This window comes from Typopeltis vanoorti, chromosome 23 (assembly GCF_054136105.1).
Source record: "Typopeltis vanoorti isolate ZY-2024b chromosome 23, IOZ_Tvanoo_1.0, whole genome shotgun sequence".
Classification (NCBI taxonomy): domain Eukaryota; kingdom Metazoa; phylum Arthropoda; class Arachnida; order Uropygi; family Thelyphonidae; genus Typopeltis; species Typopeltis vanoorti.
The window spans coordinates 23,262,565-23,276,554 of record NC_143571.1 but is presented as its reverse complement, the minus strand read 5'-3'; the positions used below and the strand labels follow the sequence as shown (position 1 = coordinate 23,276,554).

The window sequence follows — 13,990 nt, the reverse complement described above, 5'->3', positions numbered from 1 at the left end:
TGATTGGAAAGGTAGCATCGAGGCTACTTGAAAAAATTCCTATATCCATATTCAAGTTACTGGCGGTTAGGAAATTGAAAGATTTTTGGGTCCAGTTGGTTGGATTTTAAAGATACCATTTTTATTTCTTTGATTGATGTTTGTCTGATAAGATGGCATGTAGTCTGATGGTATTCGGTGATATCTTCGTACGTGCTCCTTTGTGGTTACTTATATCGAAGTAAGATAGACAATATCCTGGAAAGTACTTAACTAGATAGCTGCTAACATGTGAGGAGACTGCACTGAGAAGTCAAATCCCTCTTGTAAGAGAAGGAGAAGATGTTAAAGCTCCACCTCTTGCTCATGAAGAAAAGAACTGAAATAAGGGTTTGTACAGACAGTTTCTATGTTTTTTCATGATACCTGTAAGATGAATGACATGTAGTAGTGCAGGGATGACCACAGTTTTGATGACAGTGGATCTTGCTGAAAAGGAGAGGAGACCGATGTCCCGTTCATGTAAAGTGATTTTGCTCTTGTTCTGCTGTTAGTATTGGAGCTTTTAACCATGTCTAATAACTTGGATTTGTTAGAATGGCCAGACTATTATTATTAGATAGCTGTTAAATGTGACAAGACAAGTGAATTTAGAAGTGGGGGGGGGGGGAAGGACCTGACCCGAGTGATGCAGCCCACAAGAAGCTGCACTCGCTGTAAGCCTTCGCTGCTCGGGTTTGTTCAGGTCGATCCCCTGCTGTCTGAACAAAACATTAAAGTTAGAAAAAGAGACAGAAGGATTAATATTCCTCCAGCTTATCAGTCCTCTTTGAGATCTGAGTCTGTTAGCACATTTAAGATGTTGCATAGCTGTGCTAACTCCTCCTCATTTAGGTCTATTTGTCCCTTTATATCGTCCCGCACAACAGTATTTATATCGTGGATGAATTAGTTAGCCCAGTACATACCTGTAACTTTACTTTCAGTAATCTTTATAAATTGTGGTTGTCCTGGTGTGCTCGTTATTCAGAATAGTTTTTCTGCCGTTTTCACTGGTCCTCTGAATCTTCTTAATATTGCGCTTCCATTGCTGACTTTAAAAATTACAGGTTTTTTGGGGGGTGTTGCCATGTCATCTCTGGGTTTCTTTGCGTCTCTTAAAATAACGTTTCCTGGGTTATCAGTAATGCCCTCCTCTGGGCTTCCTGGACGTTTTTGTAAGACTTCTTGCCTGATTTCCATTACTTCTTTCATTTCGCTTTCTTCCTTTTTCCTCTTCTGTATCCACAGTATTAGTTTCTTCTTGGTTATGTTTTTTTCCCCATCTGCTAAGGTTTCTGTGGTAGTGGCTTTATCCTTGGCTCTTTCTTCTGTTATATCTTTATCGGTTGTTTCTGCAGTTGTAGGCGCTTCTTTTACCTTATGGTGTTTCTTGTTTGATTTTGTTTTGTGTCTTTCAGTGGTGGCAACATGGCTTTCTGTTGTTGGTATCTCCATTGCAGCGTTCAGGGTTGGGAATTCTTGCTGTTTATTGTTTCTGTTACTACGACTGGTGCGATGGGCAGGTGTCTACGTTGTTTCCACATTTTAAACAAGCTGCTTTACATTTGGTGTATTGTATGGCCTGTAGACAGGCAATTTTTCCATTTGATTTTCTGGCAGTCGGCCCCAAGGTGGGTGAAGGCGCCACACCTGAAGCATTGATTCTTTACACCAGGGTAATTTGCCATTACCCTGGCAGATCCTATGAGGACGAAGTTTGGGACTGCTGTTTTCATCTCGACGGAGATGATTACTTCCACTCGGGGTTGTGGACGTCGCTCAAAATTTGCACTTCAAGTACGACGCCCCATTTGGAGAACACGCTACGGATACTCTAAAGGGAATCTGGGGGATTCTTAGCATTCTTGAAATGCTCACTACCATATACTCTATGCACCTACGTAGTCCATAAGATAAGATCTTTCGCCAACGTCCTTGCCGGTATGGTAGCATCCACTTCAATGCCAAGGGTCCGGAAGCAGAAAGACATATGTCATAGTTGGAGGATTCCTTAAATATCCCTACCACCACCAAGTGTTATTCTTACCCCAGTCCGGGGTTTATACTCTATCTGGCTGATTAGTTGATTATCCAAAGCCTCGATGAGATCCGTATATTTGATAATAACTGAAAAGAACGGATACTACAATTTGCTCTTAATATTTGATAACTGAAAAGAACAGCTACAATTTGCTCTTAATCTAAAAACAGATTTGATCTTAGTCAAATTAGCCCAAGAGGCGATCTAACACTACAGAATAATAATAATTTGTGAGTTCAACAAATCTTCATCATCGGCCTGTAGAGTAAGATAGGCTGAGAGTCAGCAGATAGTAGGAGAGGAAATAAAGATAGAGTGCATAGTGGTAGGGTAGGTTAAAGAGGCCTCAGTTGACCTGTTTGCCCCCCAGGGTCGTTTCTAAAACGGTCGTTGATTTTTCACTTTACAAAAAAGGAAAAATCCCCTATAAAGGAAACGTAACAAAACAATAACAAAAATGTACACAGAAAAGCAAAAATTGAAAGTTAAACTTATGAGGTCCTCCCCCACCTGTGATAGCTGAATCCGGTGAAGCTGTGTACAGAAACCCCACAAGGTGGTTACTGTGTCTTTCTTTTGTTGTGGGCAGTTAAAACACTAAAGAATACCGATAATTTTACATATTTATTACCTGATGTGGGCAGTTAAAACACTAATAAATATAATAATATAATAATAATTTGTGAGTTCAACAAATCTTCATCATCGGAGTTAAAACACTAAAGAATACCGATAATTTTATATATTACCTGATATTACCTGATAGCATTAGGTAGCAAAAGTCATATTTATAGATATGAAAAAAAAAGTGGTGTATTAACAACGAGTCACTTAAAACAAACGGGTGACAAAATTTATAAAGATTGAATATACAAAACAGTATAATTTATCGTATTTTATATGATGTCATAAAAGATGACATATAAATAAAAAATAACAAAAAAGGAATACGAGTTAAGCGACGTTTAGGATTTTGAAATAAATCATAAAAAAACAAAAAAAGTAAGTGGAAGCTAAATAGTACCACTGATGTCTGACATTAAATATTGAATGTCGAGTAATAACTAACTTCTTTTCTGGTGCGCCAATCCGAAGATGATGGTAGCAAGAGAATATTGAGTATAAAACAAGGTGGTTCCCCGTCGCCTTTGGTACCGAATATTAAGTATTTATGTCTGTAGATATGTATTTACAAGACAGTTGTGGTGTAGCTTATGCATTTAGTACATTGAACATATCGAGTTGGACTTTATATATATATATATATATATATATAAAATAAATATTTAATGACTTAAACCGAGATAAAATATGAAGTTTTAATGAAAATTATACAACTAGTTTCAGCCTTTTACAGCCTTCTTCAGGTATCCACTAAAGGTAGAAGACAATAATAAAAATTGAAGATACAAAAACCTGAGAATTACAGGTAAAAATGCAATACATAATTGACACAAAAACGTTATGCTTTTCAAGTTGTTCTCTCTAACGTGCTATTGTTTGTTGCATGCGAGGCGATGTTGCAAATTCTCATGAACGCCAGTATTGAACAACTACAGCATGGCTATCAGGGATGTTGTAAACCAAATTGTTGTTCAAATGTTCAGGATTAAGGAGGATTTCCCTGGACTCCACGATTTTCCTTTCAAACTCATCACTGCAGCGAAAAATGTTTTCGGATTTATCCCAGCAAACTGAGTGACTCTGTTGATCATCATGAGGGTTATTAGAGAAAAGAACATGACTGGATAGGGCAGATGCATGTGATCTTTTATAGGAGATGTCTCTCTTATGCTCCTCTATACGAAGTTCAACAGAATTTGTTAGTCTGTCCAAAATAAGGAATATTACAATTTATATATGCATATATATATATATATATATATATATATATATATATATATATATATGTGTAAATAAATAAATATATGTAAATAAGTTTTTTACCTTAGGAATAATGTATATTAGGGTTACCAAGTAATTTTATAAACTTGGTTATTTTATATTTTATATGAAATATAAAACGTAGTTCAAGTCGAAAGGTGGTGCAACACCAGGGATGTTATAGGATACTAAGAATAGTGATCAGAGCTTTACCCACCTTTACAATGTAAAGGTGGGTAACCATCTGATCACTATTGTTAGTATTTTCCATAATGTAAAGCACATCTGACTAAGAGATGTATACTGCAATACATTATGGGTGGGGTCACTACCCATAATGTATTACTACCCACCTTGTAGTAACTTGTATAGGTGAAGTTGATAACGCTCTGTATTACTAAAACCTTGGTATTTAGGGTCTGGCTACTCACTGAGGAGACCTCAAAAAAGGTTGAAACCCGTCTGGGTAGTGACCCCACCCATAATGTGTTGCAGTACACATCTCTTAGTGAGATGTGCTTTACATTATGGGAAAATACTAAGAATAGTGATCAGAGCTTTTTCCACCTTTACAATGAGTTGCCCTGGTGTTGCACCACCTTTAGACTTGAACTACGTTCAGGAGTAAACTTAACTGTTTGCTTACTTGAGATTAGGAGTAAAATAACCAAGTTTATAAAATTACTTGGTAACCCTAATATATATATATATATATATATATATATATATATATATATATATATATATATATATATATGCATAAATTTGTGATTATTTAATTATTTATTTTTATTATCCTTGATGTATTTATGTAATCCTGAACAGTGTAATGCACTTTACTAGATTACCTTGACAACAACGTGAGTGGCTCCTGTGCTTCTGACAAAAGAGTTTATCTTCACGGCGAAAACGTGACTAGTTCCGATCCATGCGAAAGATGCTTCTGCTTCAAGGGGAGTATTCTATGCTGGCATATGGAGTGCCCACCTCAAGCGTTACGTGAGGGATGTCGTGAAGTGCGTATGAAACAGCGATGCTGCCCTATATTTAAATGCAGTAAGTAACTGGTCTTTTGTTAATCACCCAGTCGAAATTGATGTTGCCTATTCAAACTAGTTAGACTTATAACTGAACTAAAAGTAAAAAAAATAATAAATAAAAAATTGAAAAGAATTGTTAGTATTTCTAAATGAATTAGCGGTCTGTTTTGTCAATTGATTATTTTTTAAATTTAGAAATGAGTTTTATGGAACATTAAAAGTTATTTTAATTTTTAGCTTCTACATTCCCTTCTCCCCCAGTGCGATATTACAACACTCTTCCAACTACGTCATCGCGCATTTCAAGTGAGTATCAGAAAGGGTATTCTGATTATGTTTATTGTTGTTTCTTAAGGATATTTTAAATTGTACTATAATCGTCGAAAAATTGTCAATTATCAATTATTCTGAAATTTATTATTATTATCAGCCCTCTATGGGGTCGAGAGACTCATCGTGGGAAGTCCCACTCTTACATGCACAACTAATCGTATTTTAAATGCATTCACTGTCCCTGCACTCACCACACTCTCAAGCAATATATTCCAATCACTCACCACTCTTCATGCAAAAAAATCTACCCCCCCTGCTCACACTCACCTTATACAGCTTCCAGGGATGGCCTGTCGTTCTCCCTCTGTCTCCAGATATTCTATGTAAAATCTCATTCACGCTAATCTGGTAGTTATAGTTACCCCCTTACACGTCTCGATCATGTTTCCCCTCTTTCTTCTATCCACTAGGCTGTAATTTGCATTCTCTCAGTCTATCCTCATATTCCACATTCTGGAGACCAGAAACCAACTTAGTCAATCGTCTCTGAACGCTCTCCAACATCCCATCATCCTTTTCAAAATCTGGCGACCAAATCTGTGCCCTGTAATCCGTACGTGGCCTGATCAAAGTTATGTACAATGGAATCAAAACATTCTTACTTCTACACGCCAATTTTCTACATCATTCCCATAATTCGCTGTGTTTTCCTTACAATTTTAGTAAAATTTCCAAGAAATTTTAAGTTCCTATCCACCATCACTCCCAAATCTTTCATCTCTTCCACTTCTTCTTAACTTGAATTATTTGAAAAAAAAAACGGCCAGTTTTAAATGTCATTATTTTTTTTTTCAAATAATGAGAACATTTTTAAAGCTTTGACAAAGTTGTTTACGTTTCATATTCAATTTTTATATATATGATTTTAAGTTTTATTGTAGTATTTTTATATTTTAAGGTTTTACTGTTCTTACTTGGAATTCAGTTCGCTTATCTTAATCATTGTTAATTCCAACAAAACATCTCGATTATCTGGATCAGTTGTTCATCTAGAAGGCAGCCTTCTTTCAAAGTTACATATTTATATATATTTTTATATGTTCTTGACTACATGAACAAAATAATGACAAGTATTTTATCAAAACCTTTCATAAAGATGAAAAAATATCCATGTTACTCTGTTTTGTTTATTTTGAAAAGAAATCTCAAATAAGATAGCAAAACGATAAATAAGATGTTCGTTGACTTTTTCCATAACCCCATTGGGTTTATCTGATGTAATACACCAAGAGAAGGGAGGGGAGGAACAAATCTTATCACGAGGGTGCTAAACATATGCTATTACTTTTTTCTCCAAAACGAACGACCTCTTGATATCAATCGTACCTTTTAAGTAGTGCATACAAAGGCAACCGTGGCAAAGGTGGAGCAAGTTCTGCAATTCAGCCTTCTTCACTTGTTAAAATTAAAAGTTAGCAATCTCAACAGAAAAGAACTAAGAATCATTTTCTTTCTTCTAAGTCAGAAGATCCATTTGAGAACAACTTTTTAATGTTGCAAAAATCAAAAAGGTTTATTAGCTCTTGGAAGATGTCAATTCCGTTTCCATTCTTTAATTAGCATTTGGGAATGATTTTAAGTATGAATGAAATTTTTACGTGCGTGCGTGCGTGTGCTATAATATTCCCATAATATTAATACAGTTTTTTTTTTATTTGCACCTAACCTAATTTTGATATTAGAAGTTATTATCATTGATATTTTGTTCCTTTCAGTTTAACCTGTAAAATTTTCGATTTTTTTCCGGCATATTTACAGTTTGCAACATTGATGGACAGAGATATATTACTGGCCAGATTATCCCCGCTTCTTCCGGTCCTTGTATGGATTGCTACTGTGGATCATCGGGAGAGATTTCGTGCAAACCGAAAGCGTGCACCACCTCTTCTCATAAAGGGGAAGCCACAGCTCTTCCTGCAGAAGAAACCCAAATTATTAAAATCATCCAGTACCGTTCCGGAAATAAGCAAATAAGAAATAACGCTTACTCAACTGTAATATAAGAGGTGCCTTATGTCAGAATTTCAGTTTATTGTTTGTAAATAAAAAAATAAAATTTAAGAAAAATATTTAAATATTGATCTCTTATTAATACTGTTTCCTGTCTCGTCTAGAAACCCACGAAGAAATTACCATATTTCACTTCCCTAATTTTAAAGCCCCTCAAATTTATATGCCATTTCGTCCTGCCAGAAAAATCTTCAACTTCTTTTCTCCACCAAATAAACTTCCTCCACTTAGTTTTCCAAGCGTCTATCAGATCCCTTGCTCTTGTAACCTACCTTATTGTGAACATTCTGGAAGATCTGACTTTGTTTTCCGTGATGAACATAAATCTTGTATCAAGCACTATGAACTTGAACAATCCGGCCTTGCTGAACATGCCATCTCTACTAAGCACCAAGCACTGTGTAATAAGACAAAAATCCTACATATGAGCCCTTATGGAATTTCACTATAAGGACAATTGTGACACGTTACTTCATTGTGCAAACTTCAATAGATCTGATGGCTTACATTTATCTCCCTTTGAACGTGTTCCATCCATAAATGGATGGAACACGTTCAAAGAATGAAAACAGAAAGATTACCAAAACAAGCCTCAAAGGACAAGCCATTAGGAAAAAGAAAACCAGGACGTCCTCTTAAACGATTCAACGATGACTTCTAAGGCCGGAACAGGCCATGCTAGGCCTAAATCCTTGATACGCATGATGATGATGATGATGATGAATTTTTTTAGTTGTGCAGAAGATACATAATCGAATTTTACGTTTAAAATTACTTTATTTAAAGTAATTTACCCGTTCTTTATTTTCTCTTATAATGTCATCTTTCGTTCTTCCTATTCTTAGTGAGATACTGATCCCTTAAACTTCAAACATCGTTTAGATTCTTTCAGAAAAAAAAAAAAAAAATGGGAAAGGTCTTTGGCATATATGGACATCTTCGCCCTCAGTAATACATCTCATTAAGTTAATATTATTAATATGAAACTAAGTATTTATTGAAGTTTTAAATCATAGCCTTTCTTAAGGCATGTGATTTTCGAGTTTTGTTAATTTAAACCATTACACAATAGGAAGAAATCGATTTTTTTTTTCAGTTTTAAATCCCAGCAAAATTAATTAGTTAAATTAAATAATGTAGTTTTATTAATTTTCTAATTTGAGAGAATTTAATCATTCTAAAATTAATTCGCAAGAAAAAAATTATTTATTATTTGCATTATTTATAGCAAATTTTTGATTATTCTCTTGTCCTTTTTATCTACAACTTTAGAATTTGCATCACTTTTGACGTTACATTATTACAGGAAAAAAGAACAGGAACTCTGTAGCATATTATTACACTTAACACGCGAGTGAGGGCTGTGCCATGTCATGCGCAAATGTGTTGCAATTCTCAAAATTAGAATACTGACATGCCAAATTCGGGCCATGCAAAGATGCGTTATATTAACAAATTCGGGGGAAGGAAAGCTTGACTGGCCTTCAAGTTGAAGACGTAGAACCCGCTCTCCAACCAACAGATGGTGGGTACGAATCTATCTCTGCATGCAATAGATATTTGAGAATGTCTTCAGTGGTAGATGGACATTAACACCCTGTCTATGAAAGACCAGAAATGGCTTGATAAAGTTTCATATTTGTTCTTAATCGTATGGTTTTCGAAATATTTAAAAACTAGCCCACCTATACTAATGTTTACAGTATTGGGATTCACATAGAAATGTCTATACACCACCTTCTTTATACTTCGCTGGCCAAATGGTGGTTTTACGAAGCACTTTTATATGATTGCAAAAAGGTAATAATCCAACGGATAAGGAAGTGGACCACATGGACCTCATGTCCATGTAGTCCACATTTTTATTTTTGTTGTATGAGGATGCACTTTGTCATTGGTTCAATTACTTGGGGGTGTCCTTGTTTTTAAGGATAGTTCAGCAAGCCATCAGATTAATCCAGGTCATCTGTTTTATTTAAATACAAACAATGAGGTTTGATTTAAAGCTATAAGGTGGATTAGCTGTGGGCTGAATAAAAAAAATAAATAAAACTTTGCCTAATTTCTAATTCGTATTATTATTTTCATGTCAATACACGAACGTTTTATGATTAGCTAAATTTAACTTCGTTATTTTTAGATTAAATTTAAAATTCACAGTTGGCCGCTAACACGATGAATCAATTGAAAGGAAAAGAAATTAGGATCTTATAAGCCACCAAAATACACAATACCTATAAATGACTAAAATATGTTTTTCAGTTATTAATTCAAGTACTGAAATATCCGTGAAATTAATTTTTTTAAATAAAATGTAAAATACGTTTTATTAATAATTTACGATATTCATATATACAGGGTGTTCGGGATAAATTTGACATATTTATAATTAATTATATTTTTCCGTAAGTTACATGTATTAACACACACTTCTCTTCATTTAAAAGTTTGGACCCTTCTTCATTCATATACAAGATGTCAGAAAGGATGGATAGCTGGAACCCACCTGAATCATGGAAGAGAATAACTTGTATCATGATGATTCGTGCCCGCCATCAAAATAAGGATATTACGACTGCTGCCCAATGCTCCCTGAATACAGTAAAAACAATCAGGCATGAACTAGAGACTTGCAATGGTGACTACGAGGATGTAGCAAGAAGAAAGATCCCTAGCAGACGATCTGATTGCGTTCGTACAGCAGAATTCCTCGCAAATCTGCAGGAACAGGTGTTGAAGAACCCTGGCATTGGAATTCGGGCTTTGTTCGTGGAGTTGCTAACTGTAGTCAAGCCCTGGATAACAAGGGTAGCCAATGGTAGGCCGTATGTATGGCAGCAGGATTCGGCCCCTTGCCACACCTCTGGGAAAAGTCAAAAATGGTTGTCTGAAAATTTCTACGACTTCACCAGTCCAAATGTTTGGCCTCCAAACTCCCCAGACCTTAACCCCATGGATTATTTTGTATGGGGCGCAGTTGAAAAAGACACCAATCGCACTTCCAGTAATACAAAAGCCCAGTTAATGGATAAAATTAAAACAGTTTTTGCGGCCCTTCCCAGGGAGACTGTAGCATCAGCTTGTTCGAGGTTCCGAAGCAGAATTGAAGCTGTGATCGATGCTAATGGTGGTTATTTTGAGTAAATCTTGTTGATAGTATTGTAATTAACTCTGCCTGTAATGTTTTTTTGTCAATTCATTAAATTTAATAGATACAAAGAAGATTTTCTTTTTCCTTACGAAACTGTCAAATTTATCCCGAACACCCTGTATATATATATAACAGTTCAACTCGACGGGATAGAGTTGAACTATTAAATAATTATGAAAACTTCCGAAAAAAATATAATCATGAAAGCTTTCGAAAAAAATATTCTGTAACTTAGTAATATTTTCTGATTTTATATTATATATTTATTATATTATATTATATAATCATGAAAGCTTTCGAAAAAAATATTCAGTAACTTAATAATATTTTCTGATTTTATATTATATATTATATTATATACAATATATTCAAAATTCTTGAATAATATAATTTTAATCTGCAAATTTCATTTAAAATCTATTGTGTCGCCATCTCGCGATAATAAATGAAAACCTACGCCTTATTTATGAAAACAGTAGTTTGCAAACGACATTCTGACATGACCAGTTGTCTTACGTTTACGTTATTAGTTAATAAATAGAGTTACATAATTTTTGTAGTTCATTTTCTAACTGTTTTTATTCATTACTTATTTAAATACAAATGAAATTTAACATTTTAATAAAAGGATATATATCACACCTTTACAACGAAACATTAGAATCGTAATTAAATTATTATTATTATTATTATTTGACACCTCCATGGAGTCCAAAGATTCATCGAGGGAGAGTGATTATAATACTATCTTTCATTTATAACATACACCATTTTTACTTAAAATGTATAGTCAAATGTTTTTTTTTTTTTAATGTATTATTTTACGTTAAGTTGCGCATTCTCTCCTGGAAGAAACTGATTTTTAACTCGGAACATGACAAGTAGTACAGCATGCACAATGATACAAATACGAGTAATATATTAATTATGAATGGAACACGACTATTTAAGTGCAAGTATATGGTCATAATGGAAGAGAATTTTTGGTACCTAGCAAAGACGAAATATTCAGGTTTATTGATTAGAAGTGTCATGTACTTCGAGTTTTTCTACGTTAGCAGATCATGTGTGAGTGTCGTCTGCTATCTGTCGATAGTTGACATTCCAGTCCACTCAGTAAAAGCTATCGAGTCTCAAGCACCTTCAATGTTATCGGAAAATCCATCCCCCCCATGACTTTTTTCCCCATTTCACTATGAACAGATTGGGGAAAAAAAAAAACAGACTACATAACAGTACATTTTGTGATTTTTTTTTCCAAAATCATATTATAAAAATAAAAGAAGTAGTCAGAAATTACTTTTAAAAATTAGACGGAGACAATTCCTGTAGATACTTTATAATCGAGAAAAATAAAATAAAATTGGCTTACATATGTTATATGAAATTTGAGAAATGAAGCAATTAAAAGAAATACGAATTCCCGGTCTGTGGGCTAAATACTACGTTTTTAATTGCATATTAAAAATAACTAAGTAAACAAAGACTGTTCGCTTCCCTGTAACCTGTTGGTGTCGTTATAAAAATATTCCACAGACAGAATTTAATAATTTGGCAAATTTATTATGAAAGTAAAAATAATATCATTGGCATCCAACAGATGGAGCGCAACACATGAGGAAATCGACATACCAGTAATTGCAGTAAGACTGCGGAAGTTGTTGGTTATTGTAATTACCTTAAAAGCCACAAATGCGTCTGCATGACTTGCTGTTTCAACAAGTGCATTATTATTCGCTAAAGGATAAAACGAAACGCAGTGAATCGTTGGCTTGGCCCAGGAAAGAAAGAGTAATTCATTTGGATTACACTCTTCATTATATCTGTGACCTCGTTCTTTCATTATATGTGTGTGTGTGTGTGTGTGTGTGTGTGTGTGTGCGCGCGCGCTCGTAATTGTAATAAATTAGATATTTATTTTATATTACAGCTTCATATTATTATTATGATTATTTTCAGGCTGCAAAATATAAATTAAATTAAATGTTAGATAGGGCTAAATGGCCTCGCCTACTCCCCGTATACTGGAATAAAAAGGCGTTAGCTGATTTTTTTTTAAAATTAATATATATAAATTAAATTTATTTAAAGTAGTGAAACCTTCGCAACACATTCTGACAAGTGACAAATTTTTAGTTAGTTAATACAATTTTCAATTATTCCCAGATCTAGAGGGTCCATCTCTGAATATAATATTTATTATTATTATTATTATTATATTTTATTATTATTATTATCATTATCATTATTGTTATTATTATTTTATTTATTTCATTTTTATTATTATTTTATTCATATTCATATTATTATTATTATTTTATTTATTTCATTTTATTATTATTATTATTATTATTATTATTATTATTATTATTATTATTATTATTATTATTACTTATTTTTTATTTATTTTATTTTATTTTTTTTTTTGCAATGCGATAAAATCTTCACTTTGCTGATGAGATTATCAGTCATTTTGAAATTCAAATAGAAACCTTTATACTTAGCAGAATATTTTTATTAAAACATATTTATTTAAGCATGTACTACCGTCTGGTACATTCTTAAATAAACTAGTATATCTATAATAATTAAGCTTATCTCAGAATAATCACGAAGAAAAATAAGGACTTTTGATATCTTTCTGTTCTTCAAGAATCTAAAATTATCACAAAACATCTTAATATATCCCCCCCCCCCTTAAATTTAGACTGCACTATATAGATTCCTTTGTATGACTTATTTACTTTCTGTTCTCTTCATGATAACCGAATGGGGGAGACATTGGAGAGGCCGAAGGTCTTGCAAGAAAAAGTTTCAATCACGCGAACCACCTGCTCTGCAGTCACGATCGTAGTTGGTTTATAAGGGAAGTTATTTCGTCAAGAGGTAGACATCGTTTTTCTGAGAGTATTACATCACAGACAGTTTAAGAGAAAATATATAGATTGTTTTAAGAGGCGTCTCGATGTGTATTGAGATTCCTTACGTCCGTCATTTAATAATAATGAAATAATTTATAAAATAATCATAAATTAAAAAATATATATAATTTCATTAACAACTTTTGAGTTGCATCCTTTCATTTATTTGAATGGATTATCCTTTCAGAATGGCGGCTCTAATTTTTTTTTATATTTTTTTTTTTATTTCCATGAGTGGTACGTATTTGTATCCTAATTTGTATGCTATTGACTCGATGTGAGATTTTCACATTATTGTTTGCACTTTACTTGACGCTAAATTACATCAGCAAAAGCTATTTAAAAGTATGCCAAAATTACAAATACTTACTATATTTCATTCATCACCTTTATATTTTAACAGGGTGATTTCAACCTCTCTGTTTGCCTCTTTTATATCACCAACTGTGGACAAATAATCTTACCAGAACATGAAACAAACTAAATCCAGAGTGTTAAAGTTAACTGTTATTCTTTGGTAATTATAATGCTAATTATATTATCAAGATTTATAAAAGAATAATAAGGAGACTAATTTAAATTTACACTT

General features: G+C 33.5%; 2 protein-coding genes across 4 annotated transcripts in view; one reads left to right on the top strand and one right to left on the bottom strand.

Annotated features, from left to right (window-relative positions):
• The window catches only part of LOC150093689 (uncharacterized), a 30,080-nt gene extending 22,747 nt beyond the window's left edge, over positions 1-7,333 (top strand). Inside the window, exons 4-6 of the mRNA XM_090413094.1 lie at positions 4,790-5,002; positions 5,224-5,292; positions 7,078-7,333. Of these exons, the coding sequence (XP_090269220.1) occupies positions 4,790-5,002; positions 5,224-5,292; positions 7,078-7,322 (527 nt within the window). The 3' untranslated portion in view covers positions 7,323-7,333. The remainder of the gene's footprint in view (positions 1-4,789; positions 5,003-5,223; positions 5,293-7,077) is intronic.
• Positions 3,368-13,990, bottom strand: part of LOC150093688 (uncharacterized) — a 60,823-nt gene continuing 50,200 nt past the window's right edge. The window contains exon 2 of one of the 3 annotated variants that reach the window (XR_016550328.1): positions 3,368-3,890. Coding sequence is in view for 1 of the 3 variants with exons in the window: in XM_090413096.1 (XP_090269222.1) it covers positions 3,658-3,861 (204 nt within the window). In the remaining 2 variants the exon portion in view is untranslated. Of the gene's footprint in view, positions 3,891-6,985; positions 7,234-13,990 lie in introns of those variants that run through there. The other 2 variants (XM_090413096.1, XR_016550329.1) reach the window with 2 other exon arrangements.